General features: G+C 49.5%; 2 protein-coding genes and 1 long non-coding RNA gene across 7 annotated transcripts in view; 2 read left to right on the forward strand and 1 right to left on the reverse strand.

Moving 5' to 3' along the window:
- AKAP10 (A-kinase anchoring protein 10) overlaps positions 1-3591 on the forward strand; it is a 20045-nt gene extending 16454 nt beyond the window's left edge. For both annotated transcript variants that reach the window (XM_071765178.1, XM_071765179.1), the window contains exons 13-15: positions 291-343; positions 982-1077; positions 2154-3591. In XM_071765178.1, coding sequence (XP_071621279.1) covers positions 291-343; positions 982-1077; positions 2154-2159 — 155 coding nt within the window. In that variant the 3' untranslated portion in view covers positions 2160-3591. The remainder of the gene's footprint in view (positions 1-290; positions 344-981; positions 1078-2153) is intronic.
- The window catches only part of LOC139806061 (uncharacterized), a 21026-nt gene extending 15656 nt beyond the window's left edge, over positions 1-5370 (reverse strand). For both annotated transcript variants that reach the window (XR_011730092.1, XR_011730093.1), the window contains exons 1-2: positions 5238-5370; positions 3912-4077 (exon numbers count right to left, since the gene is read on the reverse strand). This is a non-coding gene — a long non-coding RNA (uncharacterized lncRNA). The remainder of the gene's footprint in view (positions 1-3911; positions 4078-5237) is intronic.
- Positions 4668-13455, forward strand: NLE1 (notchless homolog 1). Of its 3 annotated transcripts, none has more exons than XM_071765180.1 (13): positions 4668-4790; positions 5047-5190; positions 5268-5485; positions 5585-5664; positions 6024-6100; positions 7663-7760; positions 8871-9063; positions 9487-9622; positions 9940-9986; positions 10129-10331; positions 11231-11390; positions 11476-11546; positions 12040-13455. In XM_071765180.1, the coding sequence occupies exons 1-13, from the start codon at positions 4782-4784 to the stop codon at positions 12050-12052; spliced, it is 1449 nt and encodes a 482-aa protein (XP_071621281.1). In that variant the 5' UTR covers positions 4668-4781; the 3' UTR covers positions 12053-13455. The 3 variants fall into 3 exon arrangements, with proteins under 3 accessions (XP_071621281.1, XP_071621282.1, XP_071621283.1); XM_071765181.1 differs by lacking the exon at positions 4668-4790 and adding an exon at positions 4841-4958; XM_071765182.1 differs by lacking the exons at positions 4668-4790; positions 5047-5190; positions 5268-5485; positions 5585-5664; positions 6024-6100 and adding an exon at positions 6134-6146.
- The last annotated feature ends 5024 nt before the right edge of the window (positions 13456-18479 follow it).

Genomic DNA, 18479 nt, shown 5'->3' on the forward strand with positions numbered 1-18479 from the left:
AAGATTTGGTTTTGAAATGAGAAAGAACTTCAGCTCTCCATGTGCTTCCCACCCAGTTGGGATCTGCTCTTAATGCTACTTTTTAACTCTGGTAAAGAGGAATGGTTTGGGCTCAGTGTCTAACAAACCATGGCTCCAAGACATCATCCCTTCTCTTCCACGCCATTCTTGTGTGTTCTCCAATTCCAGCAGTGCAAACCCTTTCAGCAGGGTGGAAGGAATGAGCTTGTGTAGAGGTCTGCCACAGATTTTGCTGATAAACCTTGTCTGTTGTTTTTTATCTCCACTAGGGTCCATGTTTTCACAAGCAATGAAGAAATGGGTGCAAGGAAACACAGATGAGGTGTGTCCTCTTTTCAGTTGTCCTTGTGACTGACTTTACAGTCTAGTTGACAAATGAAGCACTGAGGTTCCTAATCCTGGCTGTTTCTCCAAGTATCTTTCTATTGTACAAGAACTGTCAGACTCTGGGTGCTCAATATAATTTAATTGCATATATGTGTGAAATTAGTTATCATTTTTGCCAGTAATGGATTTAATTAATGTAGCAGCTAACCATGTGCTTGCAGTCCAGGTTTTTCTTATTATGGTATTACAAGATACATCTACAACTCGGGGTGGAGGTGCTGCTGTTCTTTGTGTTTTCCCATGAAGGGATCACTGTACCTGGATTACAGGCTGAGATTTTATTTTTTTCTCCCCTTGGAGGGGCCTGGACAAGTCCCCAGCAAGATAAGTGTAAAAAGTCACTCCCTCTCTTGGAGATGGCATCAAGCCCCAGGTGTTCCCTATGACTGAGGTCAATGCAGCACTTAGAAACCAGGTGCAGTCCCATCAAGGGAGGATGCATTTGCTACAGGTCACAGAGTTGTGAAGGTTAACCACATCTCCAAGGCTGTGTGTGAGTTAGACTGAGGGGACTGTGTTTTTATTTTAAGAACTTGAAGCTATCTGTCTTTTGGGATGTTTTTTCCATGGCAGGCTCAAGAAGAGATGGCTTGGAGGATAGCAAAGATGATAATCAATGATGTGATGCAGCAGGCACAATGTGAACAGCCCTCTGAGAAGGTTACAAAGGTGAGGGGGTGGAAGGGCTTCCTGTCTTTATCTGCCTTAAGCCAGAGTGGGGGAGGAGCAGAGCTCTTCCTTGCCTCCTGGTGCATCTGAAACCCAGGCTGGTAAATGTTCAAACTAGCACTAGGATGAAGAACCAAAGGTTGGAAGTGTTTCAGCCCACAGATGATGCAGCAATTTCTTACAGACAGCCATAGTGGTTCTGTGCAAGCATTAAAATTGTCTTTGTTTGTTTTGAGTCTCTATAAATTACCTTACTAGTTAAAAGGGTGATGTGTGTTGCAGGATCAATACTGAAATTCCTTATTTGAGTTCACACTGGATGTTTCATGTTCCTAAATGCTGGTGTATTTGCCTGAAGTGTCAGTAAAACTTGACAGCTGGAAAAGTTGCCTTGTTGGGGCACTGATTTACAGAGTGCTGTGTCTGCATCTCAAAAAAAGACCCTGTAGCCCTGCCCATGGGCTGCTGGCTTAGCATTGTGTGTTGTTGTCCTGTGACTTTGTTGTTGTACAAATGCATGTTCTCTGGTTAAAAAAACCCACAGTTCTGATGCAAGGGTTAGTTTTAATGACAGAAGCACTTTACCAAGTTTAATATCTGGTGTTTTGCCTTCCAGGCATCTGACTTTTTCAAGAATTAACTTGCATTATTTTCAATTTTTGAAAGTAAACATGTGCCAGAGCCCAGTTATTAGACCCAAGCATTAGATCCCTAGTTTTGCAATATGACTGTTTTCTTTTTAATGGAGCAGTTACATTCAAATGACTTGTATAATGATTTCATTTAATAGCTTGGCTGTAAATGATATAATTCCAGCCTGGCTTGATGAAAAGGTCTCTCAGCACAGTATTTAGAAATATCAAGTGGCTGCAGATGCTCTGGGTTCAATTAAGGAAGTTTGGTTACAGTCATTGGAAGGTTGAGTGTGTCATGGGATTACATTTTTTTTTTTTCTCTCCCAAACTCTTAAGCATACCTGGCTTCATCATTTTTAAACACAAAATGTCTTTCAATTGAGTGGTTGCCCTGCGTGTTTTAGAGTAAAATTAACTCCAACCCTGGTTTTCCTTTTCCAGCTATGATTTTAGAAACACCAGAGCAGGAAATCTGGTTTTCCGCTTCAGGAACGAGTGAACTTTCCCTCTTGGTGGATCCTTTAACACAGCCAATAAAAACAAAGCACTGTTACTCCAGCAGCTGAAATCTCCCTCATTTCTAAGAAAGAATTAAAAAGAAGCAATCCTGCACCTCCACTGTAGAGTGTGAAGAAGAAACTCTTTTTCCTGTTGTATGTGGCATTCATGAGAATGATGGTTTTTAAAGAGATGAAGATAAATGTGTCACTGAGAAACTGATCAGCTTCACAGATACTCAACCCTGTCTCAAAAAGACTTTTAAGCAAAAATATCTGGAATGGGACACAAGCCACAACAAAGAGGAGAAGGTTTTGCTGTAGTTTGTAGTTCTACTTGTAATTTTTAAAGATGTTGTTGGAACGGCCCCCAGGCTGTGTCCCTCGTGTTGGCCACAGGGAAGTGAATGTGAAATGGTGAATTTATTGGCAGTAGATGACCTTCAGAAGTTCTAAGTTTTATTTTTCCTTACTTGAAATAGATGCATATTCAACTGTAAGATAAACATATTTTACTTCATAACTACATTAATTTTGAAGGCAGTGTAGAATGATCAGGAGCAAAGCCTGGACAGTGTAACTCTTCCTGTTGAGCTTTTACATCTGTGTGCCCAACCCTGCTTCCAGCCCAGAGCAGACTGGGAAGCAGATCCTGCACTGGTGCCTCCCCCAGCTCCCAGTCCAGCCCACCTGTGAGGAGACTGTACCTCCAGACTGCTCCATTTGTTTCTTTTCCATCCCATGAGCAAGGAAAAAAGTAATGGCTGCCATTCTCCATAGCTTGTTGTCCTCCAACCAACATAGTATCTAATTCCAGATGTTTGGTTTACAAAGAAAAATAACTTTTTATTACCTCTGGCCTTTTCCCTGATGTTGTCAACACTTGCAACTTGCAAACCCCTTAGTTTAAGTAAAAAAGCCACCGTGTTACACAGCACATCTATTTTTTCTTTTCTTCCAGTGACTTGACTTTGCAGGATATCAGAAGTACTCAGTGTGTCACTGTTATCTCATCGCTGCATTTCTAGTACGCAACACTCACATTTTGAGTTTTTTTAATTTAATCCTATGATTGCCTTTTTTTTTTCCTCAAACTTGTGCAAAAAAAAAAAAAAAAATCACTTTGCAAAGAACTCAAATCATCTCCAATGTTCAGAATATCTTGATTGACTAACAAGTGTTACTCTGTTGCAATATTCGATTGTATAGACACACTGTATTGTCTGCAAAAAAGGCTGTGTATAGGTTTTTGGTACTATGTACCACCTCTTATTTCTCTCATGCCCAAGTATTCATGTACTTAAAACATACTATATTTAATTGTGTTTTGATTTAAAATATATAAATATTAAAATTTGTGTCAATTTTCTGTTTTGATGGGATTTGAGTTTACATGGTTATTTTTAAAAAAAATATGAGCCTTAAGGGTTTATAAAAAACAAACCCTAAAGAGTTTGTCCTTGGTACCTTGCATGCATTTTTTATTATTATTTAATGGGTGGTGGTAATGACTGTGGTGAAAGTATTTCCAGCTAAATACTAAATAAGAAGGTGTTTTAATCCCAGGACATGTCAGAGGTTGGGCTGGGAAGCAGAAGGGACAGGGTTTGGTCCTGTAGCCTGATGTTGAACTAACTACAGTCACACATGGATCCTCCTGTGCAGGAAAGCTCAACCTTCACTCTCTGCATCCAACACTTACTTGGTTTTCCATCGTGGCAGGATCCAAACCAATCAGCTGAGTGTGTTCAGGCCACAGGTTTGGGTATAAATATCACTCAGGACTGTGTTTTCTTCAGGTGCTGTGCTGCCCAGGGTGGATGGGCTGGGTATGAGAGGCTCTGCTCATCTTGACACCTGTAGTGCTCCTGGAAACAGAAGAATAACATCCATCAAAAAAGAAGGGAGAAATCCCTGCTCTGTGCTGCACCTCATTCCTGGGGCATCCCCCTCCTCTTGAAGGGGAAGTGGCAGTGGGGACCACTGGGGAAAGACCAAGCACCTGTTTGGGTAAATTCTCAAAGCTGCTTTGCCTGAATGATGGCCAGAGGGTAAAGCAAGGCTTGATTGTGCATTCTGACCCACCTACAAGTTTCAGCTCTCTGTAAACTTTGTTTAGATTTAATGAGTGCTGATCTCTGGGGTTACCAGTGATTGATGCTCACCATGGTTGCTACTGGTTTTCGCTGGATGGGATGGGTGATGCTGATTTTCTGCATCAAGTGTTTGTGTGGCAGATTGGAGTCTCTCTTGGTATAGGATCTGCCAGCCCAGCCCAAAGGGCCGTGGTTTATGTGGTTAATAAACCACATCTGACTGCAGCCCAGCCCTTTGCTCCTTTACCCCAGTGGGTGTATGCACCCTGCAACGGGGAAGCATTTGGGTAATTTTTCCTGATTTTACTCCTTTTATTTTAAAAATCCACCGGGAACTCACCAGGAGGGGCGGGGAGGAGGCCCCCACCGCAGCCTCGAACCCGCGGCCCCGCTGCCGCCACCGCCGCCCGCCAGGGGGCAGCAGCACCGAGCCCCCCGCCCGCCGCCGCTTCCGGCACACGTGGGGCGCGGGGCACATGGCGGCGGTGAGCGGGGGTCGGGGGCGAGCACCGGAGGGGTGGGGGGCTTGGGGTGACCCGGGGGCTCCTGACCCCGCCGGGTTCCCCTGTAGGGCTCCTCCGGCAGTGCGGGCCCTGTAGGGTGATCCCTCTCCTTCTCCCCTCCCTGGGGTCCACGCCCGGTCCTTCTCCCGGGTGGGGGCTGGGGGGCTGTGCCCGCTGCCCCGGTGGGGTCCCCGCTCCCCCGGGGAGGTTTCCCGCCCTTGAGCCCTCTGTCCCGCAGGACATGTCGCCGGACGAGGACGTGCAGCGGCTCCTGATCCAGTTCCGGGACGAGGCGGGGGTGTCCCTGGGCTCCCCGTTCGATGTCCCGGTCACCATCACCCCGGACAAGCTGCAGCTGGTCTGCAACGCGCTCCTGGAGAAGGTGAGACCCTCCCCCAGCCCCCCTGCCTTGCCCACCCGGGACTGCACCTCGCTATGGCTCCTGCATTTTCTCTCCAGGATGAGCCGGTGCCTCTCGCGTTCTTCGTCCACGATGCCGAGATCGTGGCGTCGCTGGAGAAGACCCTGGCAGGGCTGACAGTGGAGACAGAGAAGGTCCTGGACATCATCTACCAGCCGCAGGCGGTGTTCAGGGTGCGGGCAGTCACCCGCTGCACCAGCTCCCTGGAGGGGCACACGGAGGCCGTCATCTCCGTTGCCTTCAGCCCCACGGGAAAGTACGAGGGTCTGGCTGTGGGTGGGGGGCTCGGGAGGAAGCAGCAGTTGCTGTTGTTCCTCTCTGAGGTCGCAGCACTGAGGTGAATTCTTCCTCCCAGGTACCTGGCGAGCGGCTCTGGAGACACCACCGTGCGCTTCTGGGACCTCAGCACGGAGACGCCGCAGTTCACGGCCAAAGGTGGGCGTGGGGTGTCCTGAGAGGGCCAATCCTGAGCCCCTCCCTCAGGAACCCCCTGTCTATTCTAGGGGGACAAACAGAGCAGAGCCTGGGTGCTGCCTGAGCTGTGTAGGTGTGACCATGGCTCAGGGAGGGGTCCCTCTTCTTGGTTAATGAAACAGAGGAACATGGAAGGGTTCTCCCCTCCTCTGGTCCCACCTTGGAGCAGCCACGTGCTGGGACACTGGGGACAGCCCCAGCTCTGCTCTCACACCCGCTTGTGACACTGGGGACAGTGCCAGCTCTGCTCTCACACCCGCTTGTGACACTGGGGACAGTGCCAGCTCTGCTCTCACACCCTCTCATGCTCTCTGTCCCAGGTCACCGGCACTGGGTGCTCAGCATCTCCTGGTCACCTGACGGCAGGAAGCTGGCCTCGGGCTGCAAGAACAGCCAGGTATGGGCTGCAAGAACAGCCAGGTATGGGCTGCAAGAACAGCCAGGTATGGGCTGCAGGAACAGCCAGGTATGGGCTGCAGGAACAGTCAGGTATGGGCTCCAGGAACAGTCAGGTATGGGCTCCAGGAACAGTCAGGTATGGGCTCCAGGAACAGTCAGGTATGGGCTGCAGGAACAGCCAGGTATGGGCTGCAGGAACAGCCAGGTATGGGCTGCAGGAACAGCCAGGTATGGGCTGCAGGAACAGTCAGGTATGGGCTCCCTGCTCCCTCGGCGTGGGGACAGGTCCCCAAACAGCTGCCCTTTGGAAGGGGCCTGGGGGGTGTGGAGACCCTCTGCAGGATGGCTTTGAACTGAAATGAAACCTGCTAAAGGGGCTGAGGGGGAATAGGGGTGAAGACTTGTGTTTTTCTGGGATGTGAGGGGTGTATCCAAGCCGTTTCAAGCAGGATTCCTCTTCTCTGGAAGTTCCTTACACGTGGATGCATCGCAGTAGTTGAGTCACATTTCTGAATTCCGCTGGGCAGGGCTCCAGCTTTGACACCTTTGTAGGCCTCTCACCACTGAGCCCTGCTTTCCCTCTGTGCTGGAAAGAGTCCTGGCTTTGGACATGATCCTTGGCAGACAGCTCCCTCATGACAGAGGTGTCTGGAGCAGGGAAGGTGACACTTGGCCAAGCCAGGGCTGCTGCTTGCATGACCCAGCCGTGCAGTTCTGCAGTGCTCTTCCTCAGACTCAGCCAAATTTCCTTTTGCAGAGATGCAGGGGGAGGGCCCTGCCCTGGCTGTGGGGCAGAATGTGTGCTCCTAGGGTGCACGTGGAAGCTCCTGGGGAAGCAGGAGCACTTGTGGGCAGTTAAAAGTGAGTCAGTAACCTGCAGAGGGGTGGTTGTTCACTCTGACCTTCGAGGTGTTGGGGAGCAGCAAGAGTGGCCACAGAGCTGCTGAGTGCTGCTGTCCTGTGCTCTGTTGAGCTGCCTTGAGAGCAGCCCCAAGGAAACAGGGTGGCCCTGCCTGATTTGGTGCTATTCTGCTTCTGGTCTAACCCAGGGAGTCAGTTATCCTCCTATTCCTGTTTCTCCCTAGTTCTTAAGTATGGGGTGACTAATGCCTTGGGTCTTTGGAGGAACATTTATGTAGAGAAGGAAGAGAAAACCAGCTTGTGTCCTACCCACAGAACTCAGTGATAATCAGCATTTTGCCCGCTCTGGTTTTCACCAAGCTCTGCAAACATTCACTGGCTCTCTGGCACAGGGTGTTGAAGGCTCAGTCTGGCTTTTTGGGAACTTGGTTTTGAGTTGAGGCAGATATTTTTTTTTAGCAGCAGCATTTTAGGCTGAGAGGAGGGCTATCAGATCATGCTTTGAGATGTCAGTTGGCTGTTGCAGGGAGCTGGAAAGGCATCCAGCCCTCCTGCCCCCTTCCCATCCTGCTGTCTGCTTCTGCCAATGTAAACACCACCCCAAGGACATCTCTGCTTTCTAAATGGAGCCCAAACGTCCGTGGGATTCACATGATGTGTGTGGCCTGACACGACCCTCTTGCTTTCTCTCTTGGACAGATATTTCTCTGGGACCCATCCACTGGCAGTCAGATTGGCCGGGTGCTCTCTGGCCACTCCAAATGGATCACGTGTCTGTGCTGGGAACCACTCCACATGTAAGTGAAGAGAGAGCCCAGCCCTTCCTCTTTACTCCTATGGAAAAGAGCAGCCTGACCTGCAGGATGCTGCTCCTCCCTTTGCCTTTCTCCCTTTGTGGTGTGTTGGGGGGGAGGGACATGCAGCAGAGCAGCCCCCAGGGTGGGCTGAGGAAAATGCATCTGTCTCAGAGCCAGGAGTCCCAGCTGCTGCTCATAGTCACTTGAGGGTGCTGGGGGAGTCACTGCCAGGCTGTTCCTCTTCTTCTGTGTACAAGACATGCCAGCCTCTGGAAAAAACAGCATTTTCCTGGTGCTGGTCAAACGTTTGCTATCCAGCAGGGAGGCCTGTCCATGTGGTGCCTGAGCACAGGCTCTGCAGAGCACCTCTCTTCTGCTCTCCTGCATCCTGGTAGCTTCTGATGTCCAGTTTATTCATCATGATTAACTGTGCAATCCCCTTATCCCTTCCATCAGCTAAAGCTCTGTCTGGGAGGGATTGGTGGAGAGGGACAGCCAATAGTCCAAGATGTTATAGAAAAAAAAAATACGTGGAACAGAGCCCCTTCCAAGCAGAGCCCTGCAAATTGAATTTGCCAGTAGGAAACTCCAGCTATGTGCAAACAACTGGATTAGCAGAAACTGATTTTAAAGGAGGATGAGGAAATAGGAGGGAGACAACCCTGCCAGGGTTTGTCTTCTGTCTCCAGCCAGCTGTGATCCCCACTCAGTTCCTGTGCAGCAGTAGGGGCTGTGCCCTTCCCCACTGCTGCTGGTGCCAGGGGCTGCTGCTTTCTCTGATGTCAAAACCCTGTCAAGTGATAAAGATGCCATGCAGAGGATGAAGGGCTGCTGGCTCCCCAGTCATTGCTGAGGGCTCAGGTGCCAGGCTTGCCCTGGATTGATGCCTCCAGCGTGCAGCCCAGGAGTTGGTTTGGAGGGAAACATTTGTCTGTCTCTCCCTGGTCTTGTGGGGTCTTGTTCTCCGTAGGTCAGAGCTCTGCCCCTGCCCGGCCTCTCTTGATTTTAAGCCAGAAGACAAAGTTGTCTTTTATTGACCTCTGGGGCAGGTGTGGGAAGAAGAGGAGCTGTGTGTGCAGTGCAAATGGATTTGATGATCTTTTTACCCAGAAACCCAGAGTGCCGCTACCTGGCGAGTGCCTCCAAGGATGGCAGCATCCGCATCTGGGACACCCTGATGGGCAGGTGTGACAAAATCCTCACGAGCCACACGCAGTCCGTGACCTGTGTGAAGTGGGGGGGTGATGGCTTGATCTACTCTGCCTCCCAGGACAGGACCATCAAAGTCTGGAGGAGCCAGGATGTAAGTGAGGCAGGCAGCCCTGGGGCTGCTGGCCAAGGAGGTCGGACATGCTTTGTTGTAGCTTTGTTCTTCCTGGCACAGCTTGTGCCCTGGAAAATGGGGGTGCAGAGCAGGTGCTGTATCCTCCTGACCTGTCAGAGCCTCTTGCTTGACACCATTTAGAAGCAGCAGCTGTTGTGTGATGTTTTCATTCCTGAAAGTGTAAAATGGGCCTCAAAGATGGAGCAGCCTCTACTGTGGGGTTGGTTCTTTGCAAAGGCCCTGTGGGAAACTGGTCCCTGAAGCTCAGCAGCGTTTCTTCCTTGTTAAGCCTGCATCTTGGGCACCAGGGTTTGGAAAGGTTTGGGTTGGTCCTCACAGCAGGGTGAGTGCAGTCTGGCTCTGTCCTGCTCCTCCGTCTCTCAGCAGTGTTTTTTTTTCCAGGGGGTGCTGTGCCGCACCCTGCAGGGCCACGCTCACTGGGTGAACACCATGGCCCTCAGCACTGACTACGTCCTGCGCACCGGCGCCTTCGAGCCCGCTGAGGCCACCATCAACCCACAGGATGTGAGCGGCTCCTGTGAGTGCAGCACCCACGGGTGGGGACTGGGGAGGAGGGAGAGAGGGAGCTCTGATGCCAAAGCAATCTTGGGAGCTGGGAGCAGGTGCCTGGCGTTGGTCATGGCAGCAGCCATGATCTTCCTTGCCCCTGCAGTCAGGGGAGTGGGACACTCACTCTGTTTTCAAGGGCTTTTGATCCCAGTACTGCCCTAGGCAAAGGGAAGGTGGGTGGGCACCCACAGAGCCAGGATTGGAGTTGGCATCACGGGGTGGTAAAGTTTCCTTTCCTTTCCTGAGGGTGGCAAATCTCTCTTCATTCCCTTTTCCCTCTCCCAGTGGCAGAACTGAAGGAAAAGGCACAGCAGAGGTATGACCAAGTCAGGGTAAGTCCTGTTTGCCCCTGCTTTCTGGCACTGCTGGAAGCAGTGTAGCTGCACAGTTGGCTGTGGATCCCAGCACTGGTGTGCTGCTGAGCTCCCCACACCTGACTTGCCTGACACTTGGGTTCTTTCACCTCTTTCTCAGGGCCAGGAAGCAGAAAGACTTGTCTCAGGGTCAGATGACTTCACGCTGTTTCTTTGGAGACCAGCAGAAGACAAGAAGCCACTGGAGAGAATGACAGGCCACCAGGCATTGATTAATCAAGTCCTCTTCTCACCAGACACTCGGATAATAGCCAGTGCTTCCTTTGACAAGTCCATAAAGCTCTGGGATGGTAGGACAGGAAAGTGAGTTGGTTTGTTGTGGTGCTCACATGGGGTCTGTGTGTAATGCACAGGTTTATGCAGAGATGGGCCTCGGTGTCATTGTCAGCAACTCCCTGGTGTGTCCAGCATCACTGTAGCCTGAATTCTTGCCAAGTAATTCTGCTGCCTGTCTCTCTGCCCTCAGGAAGTCTGTTTTTCACCTCCTCTTGTGTCGGGGGGTCTGTCCTTGGCCAGACTGCAGTGCCACTGTCACCCACCCACAGCATTGCACCCATGTGTCATTTGCTGCCTGCTGCAGGGTGGGTTCTCCAGGGCAAGCACAGCTGTGGTGGGATGGGATGATCCACTCAGCTCATCTCCTGAAGTTGTGTGTTGCATGCCCAGTTTAAATGGTTCCTGTGCCAGAGAACAGCTTGTTCTGGACAATGAAAATTCTCGTAGTTACAAGTGGTACTTTTGGTGTTTGGATGCTCCTGTAGTCCAGCTTTTAACCTTCTGCTAGAGTGCTGGTGAGCTCTCTGGGGCAGCAGTTCTTCCCTTGTTTTGCCTTTATACTGATGAGCTTGTGTTCATGTCAGGAATTTTAACAATCCTGTTAGATCCAGGCTGCTCAGCTAGAGAAGGAGGACACATCTGTGTGGTGAGGCTGTATTGTTGCCTGCTGGATAAGGATTTCTTGGCAGAGGAGTTGAGATGAAGAGCTCTCCTCTAGAAGGCTCTGAGCCCATCCTGGGGTGCATTTTAAACATTCTGAACTACCCATGGAGTCTGTATAGCAATTGACCACCTTGTGTGTGTTGGCTTGGGGTGTGCTGGCATCCCATGACCGTGCTCACAGGTTGAGAAGGGCAAGAGCAGGTTTGAAACAAACTCAGCTGCCTCCTCCTCTGACAGCATTTTTTGTGCCTCTTCCACACCAGGTACCTGACATCTCTCAGAGGACATGTCTCAGCTGTCTATCAGATCTCCTGGTCAGCCGACAGCCGCTTGCTGGTGAGTGGGAGCAGTGACAGCACACTGAAGGTCTGGGATGCCAAGACAAAGAAACTGGCCATTGATCTCCCTGGCCACGCAGACGAGGTGAGGTGTCTGGTCCAGCTGAGGTGTTGGAGAGGCAGGGGTGGCTCCTCCTCCCAGATATAACTGGGTCTTTCCCTGCTTCCAGGTGTATGCAACGGATTGGAGCCCGGATGGGCAGAGGGTGGCGAGCGGAGGGAAGGATAAGTGCCTGAGGATGTAAGTAACCTCCTGTGTGGTGTTGCTGCAGCCACTCCATGTGTGCTTCAGAGCTGTGCAGACACCTGCATGGTCAGGGTGTGATCTCTCTTCACAGAGAGCATGGTGCTGGGTTAAATTCCAGCCTGGAGACCTGCCCGGAGTCCTGACCTCTCTCAGGGCAGACATGGCTGCTGTCCCCTGGGGGATGACTAGAAAGCAGAGTCCTTCCAGCTGAGCAGTCAGTGGTGAAATTTCATTTGGATGGTTTGGCTCCTGGAGAGGGGAAGGAACAGTTGCACCAGTCTGTCAGACCCTTCCTTTCTCACCTTCCTTCATCTCCCAGTTATGCAGACAGATGAATTCCTGTGAGCTGGTTGCCATTTGACCTCAGCTGATGAAGGAACCTGGTCTCCAGGCCCACTTGGTGCTGTTCTCATGTGATAGCTGCTGGGCTGTGTGTGACAGGGCTGGTGCCAGATCACAGGGACACAGCAGCTCTTTCCCTTTGCAGATGGCGTCGATAGGAGCAGCCCCAGGAAGCTGCTGGTCCTGTCCTGAGCTGGTCTGTCCTCGGTGGGATCTACCTGGGTGATGGACAACAGAGGCTGACCTGAGCGTGACTCCTTGTTCCTGTTGGCTGCTCATGGACTCTTTCCTTATATTTATTTAAGGAAATTTTAATTCTAGTTCTTACTAAGAGCTGTGATTTGCAGGGTGATTTCTTCTGACCATTACAGGAGAGATAGCTCATCTGCCTCCATCTCAGCTGGCTTTTTATTGACACTTCAGCCTTACAGTAGGCTGCTGCTATGAGAGGGACGAGTGAAGGGTGGCAGCAGCTCGTGCCCTTTCTTGTTGTTTGAAGAATCCTGCAAGGAAGAGGTCTGCAGTGGGAACAGAAGGGGTTGTCCTTGTGTGGCCTTCAGAGAGGGAGAGAGGAAGGGGAAATTCCAGCACATCATTACATTGCAGAACTGTGCTCGGCTGCATGCCTGGGACAAAGATGTGCTGAGAATAAGGTCTCAGGGCTTCTCCTTATTCCAGTAAGGTTTTGCCTTTCCACTCAGCTGATTTCCCTGTGGGCTGTGCTGAGCATTATCTGTTAGTGATCCTCCACATCCACAGCAGAGAACTCATCCACTCATCTGTTCAGGGTGCAACAGGCATGGACCTCAAATCCCTGCAAGAGCTGTGATGAGTTTTCAGATCTCAATGGTTCTTGGAACGTGGGAAATGAGGCACTTGTACCTCTGAACAGGGGAGAGAGCACCTGTTTCCCTGCTACTGCTGGCTTGCAGGAAAAGAAGGAAGGAAGAGGTGGGGAAGGGAAGAATGGAACAGGCATTTTGAGTGGTGTCCCTTGCCCTGGTTACGTGCTCACAGGGGGGCTGAGGCTCTCATGGTAAATGGCAACACTTCCATTGCACAGAGTTGGCTCCTTCTGAAATTTCTCAAGTGCAGTTACTTGCCCAGTGGGTGAGAGGATTCACTCTTGTCAATTTTATATTTGCAAGATTGCTGATGAGCCTTTTGGTATGTCAGTTCTGGCCTTCAGCAATCATGAGGTGAACAGACCTGGATTTAGTGTTTTATTTCCAGGTTGCTTATGAAACAGTGGAAATCAAAATGCTGTTATTAATGAGTAGAAATTACATCAGATTTAGTTGCATCAAATTAGCATGAAGGCCAAAACTGCTCAGTGATTACTACAACTCTGTACAGGAGTTTGGGTGTCAGGTGCTTCCCAGCTGCAGAAGATGCATTTAGGAGTTTATTCCTGCTGGTAGAAGCTGTGGGGAGAAGTAAAGAGGGAATGGTGCAGTGATGGCAATTTGCTTGCCTGCAAGTGTTCAGGTGAGCAAAAGACTGGAAGAAAGGGTTAAATCTTTATGATTTCATATTAATGTGACTGAAAACACAAATTGCAGTTCCTGTTGTTAGTGCCTCTTTCTGCCATCCAAGTCAGCACCCTCTATCTTCATGGAATCTTTTGGAAAGAACTCAATATCCTGTACCTGCTCTTTCATTAACGTGCTTCCTCCAGCTGGTTCCTGCTGACACTGAAGGCCAAGTCGTGTCCATCTGTATAAAGAAAACTTTTTTAAATTTGCTAAGGTAAATGCTGTGGGACAGGATGATTTAAAACCATAGCTGATAATTCTGTCTCCCCAGACTGCCTGTGTCCTTGGGAAGGAGAGGAGCACACGTGCAGCTGACAGATCTCTGGTAACAGCAGAGACAGTTGCCCATTTTGCAAGCATGCTAAAGGAAACACCCTCAGGAGGTCAGCTCTCTGTCCCCAGGTTTGACTTGCTGAAAGTGGCAGCTTCTGTATAGTGTGTGGCTCTTTTTGAGGCAAGAAGCCTCGTCCTCTGCCTCCTCTCCCAAAGTGCTGCACGGGGACACCATGCCCTGTTAATTCATGGTGTGTTTTGTGTGGAGTGGGGATGTATCAGAGCTGGGGGAAGTGATCCTGCCAGCAGGGACTGGCTTGGCAGTGTGTGTGTAGCTAAGGACCACTTCCTTGTCCACTGAATTCCAAACCAGAGTTTGGAATGGTTGTGTTCCTAACCTGGGATAGCTCCTACCAACCCTTCAGACTGCTTCTGTGCTACTAGGCACTGAACAGAGCCTGGTTAATACCCACCTTCCAGACATGTTTTCCAAAGCAGAGTGTCACCTCTTCAAGATGATGACCTTGGAACTAAGTTTACACCAAAATAAACTATCTAGGCCTTAATCTTTCTTTGACATGACAGCGGGTAGACTTTCAACCATGCTATGTGATGGGTTTGCACACAGACCCAATCATATTTCCCTATCTAGGCAGCTGCTACTATTTTTATCATTCATACAGTCCCAGCCTTCATGCATACTAAGTGCTGGCCCCATTCCAGCTGTATTCCTAAGCAGTCCTGTAACACTCCTCCCAGTTTTATTTGAATGCAGCATCTCCCAGGGCCTTGCTCTGCAGTCTCCTGCACGGGGGCAGAGCTGTACCCTTCACTGTGGAGGTGGCTCCTCTTTGGCAGGAGGTGAAGCAAGAGCACGGTGTCCCTCCCCCCTTCCCCTGGCAGTGGTGATGTGAGCTTTAATGAGCTAATTTTTGGGATTGCAGATGCTGATTTGGCTCAGTGCTCTGATTAATGGGGAAGATGTAACTTTTTGTTAAAAGGACAAATCTAGAAGGTAGGCTGGAGCTTTCTGATTTCTTTTCTGGGAAAAATCACATCACTAGGCCTACAGGAAACCTTTTGAAACACCTCAACTTTTCCAATGCTGTGTGATGGGAATCTCAGTATCTGCTGCTGGTTTTCAGTTCAGTTTCTCCCGAGTTACTGGTTAAGCTACCATAAGATACACCATTATTTTTCACTGGTAATATAAGAATAATTGTAAGCATATCCAGAAACTCTCTGTCCCATGGATCCCTCTGGCACTTTCTCTTAAAAGCTGTGCTAGCTCAGCTGATGCCATCATTAATTATGTTACAAATCCTCAATGGGAGGACAGTGATGGTAAGGACTGGGAAGCATGCTGGTCCTCTGAGAAAAGCTTACCTGTCCTAAAGTTCCTGAGTATGATGGAAGGAGAGGAGCAAATGGTAAGAACATCTGCAGTGGAGTGGATTGTCTGGGATAGTTCTAAAATGAGCCAAAGGATGCAAGATTTCTGCCTTTGGGGGTAAATTTAGGTAAGTGGGGCTTAAGCATCCTCCTGAAAATTGTTCTCAGGGCTGTGTTCTGCTCATCCATGCTGGGGGAGGGATGGCCAAGTGGTGTGTACATTGTGCTCTCCATGTCTTGGGTCCTTGGAGCCACATGTTTGTGTTTGGCTCAGATCAGCTGCTCTCTTGATTGTTTTCCCAGATCAGTAATTAACTTCTGTGGGCATGTTTATAGCCTGGGGAGAGATACAAGAAAAATCTGATTAACAGAAAGAAAACAATCTTCATTCATTGTTCCGCATGGAAAAGAGGAAAAGCAGTTTTCTCTCTGCTCTTCTTTGGGTCAACCCAGGCACCGTTCAGGTGTTGTTTTTACCTCAGAAAGAGCTGCATTTTGGTGATGTGGCAGAAAAGGTCTTATTGCAGAAATCATTACTGGATTTCAGGATGAAAGGTGGGTAGGGAAATTCAGAACAGTGATGTCTGTATTGTGGGGAACTACTGCCAGGTGAAAGTGTACTTCAGTGTGCTCAGACAAGTAACCTGGAAGGTGCTAATTCCTTCCTAGATCTGTTGCTCCTGTAATCATGAGTCCTGGCCCACATCTGAGAGACTTAATTTGGCTGAGCCAATCTAGTACAGCTGGGAGAGAGCCACAAACCCATCTCCAGTGTTGCTATTCTGTGTTTTCTTCACTCTTGACACTAAATTGGTGGTCCTTGCTGAGTTCAGGTTCACTGGTGGTCTCTGTCAGTGGGCTGTAGCTCTTGTACCATGTTAAAAATAAACTCATCCCACAGCACTCTGTGCTTCTGAAGGACCACACTGCCTGCCCATGCTTTTTGAGCACACTGGGTGTGTGACTGTCCTGCTGCGTGGCTTGGCAGAAGTGAGTGGTGCATCCCTCTGAGTGCTGTAGGGCTCCTGCTGCCTGCCCATGCTAAATGGTGAATATTTGTGTGTATTCCTTGGAGGAGAAGCACAAAGCCCTGCAGGATAATCATGCATCCTCTCCCAGCATCTCCAGTAGTGAGAATCCCTTTGGGAAAGGCAGGGGAATTCAGTCTGCTCAGTCTCTGACCTCTTTCAGCAAAAGCAAATGAAGGTGATGTCTGTTAGTAGGTTTATTTTAGACCCCCAGTGCTGGGAATATTGACATCTAGAAACTTTCCCAGGCAGTGATCAAAGACCCAGCTCAAATGAGTGACCTGCATGCAAATCCCACAGCCCTTCCTTGAGTGGTTTTTTAGTCCTCAGCCCTTCAGATCCCATCAGAATCCCAGTGCAACAGCAGCAGCATGTTTAGTGATTCTGGTCAAACCTCCCTGCCACTCCTGGCTGATTTGTCCTTGCTGTGCTGAAACAAACCTGCTTGAGGGCTTCAGCACCGTTACGAGGACAAAAGGACATCAGATGTGCTGCTACTGAAGCAAAATATGTCTGGGTTTTGAAGTGGAATGCAGAGTGGATGGCTTAGAAATTCCTGAAGTGGCTTTGTTTAAAAAGAAACATTATTTCTGAATTATTTATATATACTCTTTTTTAAAAAAAATTTTTTTTACTATATTTTTTTTAGCTTCCCCAAAATGCAGTTTGTGGCATTGACTTTGGGGTGAGGATACAGGCTGATGTGAGGACCAGCAGATGGCAATAAGCAGACAGTTCTTGGGGCAATTATTTCCTGAATCAGAATATTTTAAGACATTGAGACTTAAGGGCTTTTTCCTGGTTTGAAAGGGGCACCATGAATGCATACTAGAAAGTGTGTTACTATCAGCACCTTAATTTATGGTTAACTTGGAATCTCACTCAGTCCTTCCGTGGGAGTGTTGAGCAGCTGAAATTACTTGGTCAGCTTTGCCTCCTCTGTTGTGTTTGCCAGGTTAGGGCCATGAAGAGATTATGGATGGGAGCTCAGATCTTCAGAAAATAGAAGAGAGGTTTGGTCTGGAGTGGTTTTAAAGCCCTTTGGACCTCTTTGGCATAAAGTAGATGGCTTACTATTCCTCTGATGCCTCCATATAATGGCTAGAGCTTAAAATGGCCTTCATAAAGCTGTCAATATTCCCCTGAGTCTCTTGCTGAATATTTTTTTTAATCTAAGTGCATTGTCTGTGGAGGAGACCATCTGTGGAGCTTTTGACATGGCACACAGCTGCCATAATGCTTGGGTTTGAGTGCCAGAAAGCAAAGGCAGATAAGTGAACAAGGAGAGGACCAAGTGCATAACCCCCTGCTCAGTCTCTATTTTGATCTGGCAGAGCTAAAAGCAGACCTGGTATCATGTGAGAGAAGGTGCAGCACAGCTATGTGAAGTCAGAGCTTTGCCCTACACGATCCCCATGTGCACCTTGTCTTGACTGTAGCTTCAATGGGTGGTTAATCACTGTTGCTGGGGTGCCAGGGTGCTGAGGGTGACTGGGGCAGATGGGGATACTGTGGAGGCACTCACAGGTCAAACTGAGGTGTGGAGGTGGCGTGATGGAGAACAGCAGTCAGGAATGGAAAGCAGAGGACTGTAATTACATAGACCTGGAGGTGAAGGTCAAAGGCTGCATGTGACTGGTGTGTGGTGGCTGGTTCTTTCGGTTGTTTTTTTTAATGCTTGTACTTGTTGCTGTAAACAGCCCCAGGCTGATCTAAAGTGCTGGGGGGCAAAGGGTGTAAATTACAGAGATGTTCTCCTTATAAAGTGAGCAAGCAAACTGGAGTGTCTTTGGCTTTTGCATGGTTTTTCCTCCATTGCTTCTCCGTTCCTTTAAGTTCCTTGTATTAGGTTTGACATAAAAGTCTTGCTTGCTAATGGAGGATGGGACAGTGTGTGACCCTGAAGGTGCTGGGTCAGCAGCATCACCCCCCTGGCAGGGAAGGATGATGGAATACCTGCCTGCTGTCCCGGTGCTTGCCCTGCCTCTCCCTCAGCTGGCTCCTGAGGCACCTCTGTTCTCCTTCCTCTTCTGGTGGACTCTCAGGTTTGTCCTCACTGGCAGGTGCCAAGAAAAGCAAAATGTTAAGAAGTCAGAGACAGGCATGGAGGGGAGGGAGTGACTTTGGCCTCTCTGCCTCAGCTCTGGGCTGAGGACAATGGTTGATTCCCAAGGCCTTGGGTCACTGTCCTCCCTGAGGGGAGGGTGACCACAGGAGCCATGGTGGGGCGGGGAGGGCTGGAGGGGGCTTAGGCTGAGTGGTGGGATGAGGGGAGAGCCCGGGGAGGCTGAGGGGAGATTGAGGGGATTGAGTGGAGGTTGAGGGGAAGTTGAGGGGAAGCTCAGGGGATTGAGGGG

The sequence above is a fragment of the Heliangelus exortis genome, chromosome 21 (assembly GCF_036169615.1).
Source record: "Heliangelus exortis chromosome 21, bHelExo1.hap1, whole genome shotgun sequence".
Classification (NCBI taxonomy): domain Eukaryota; kingdom Metazoa; phylum Chordata; class Aves; order Apodiformes; family Trochilidae; genus Heliangelus; species Heliangelus exortis.

What these genes read in the sequence shown, in the direction of transcription:
- NLE1 (XM_071765180.1), top strand. An exon ending in GCCGCAGTTCACGGCCAAAG is followed by an intron (nt 5,665 to 6,023) that starts GTGGGCGTGGGG and finishes TCTCTGTCCCAG; the next exon opens with GTCACCGGCACTGGGTGCTC. An exon ending in TGGGATGGTAGGACAGGAAA is followed by an intron (nt 10,332 to 11,230) that starts GTGAGTTGGTTT and finishes CTTCCACACCAG; the next exon opens with GTACCTGACATCTCTCAGAG.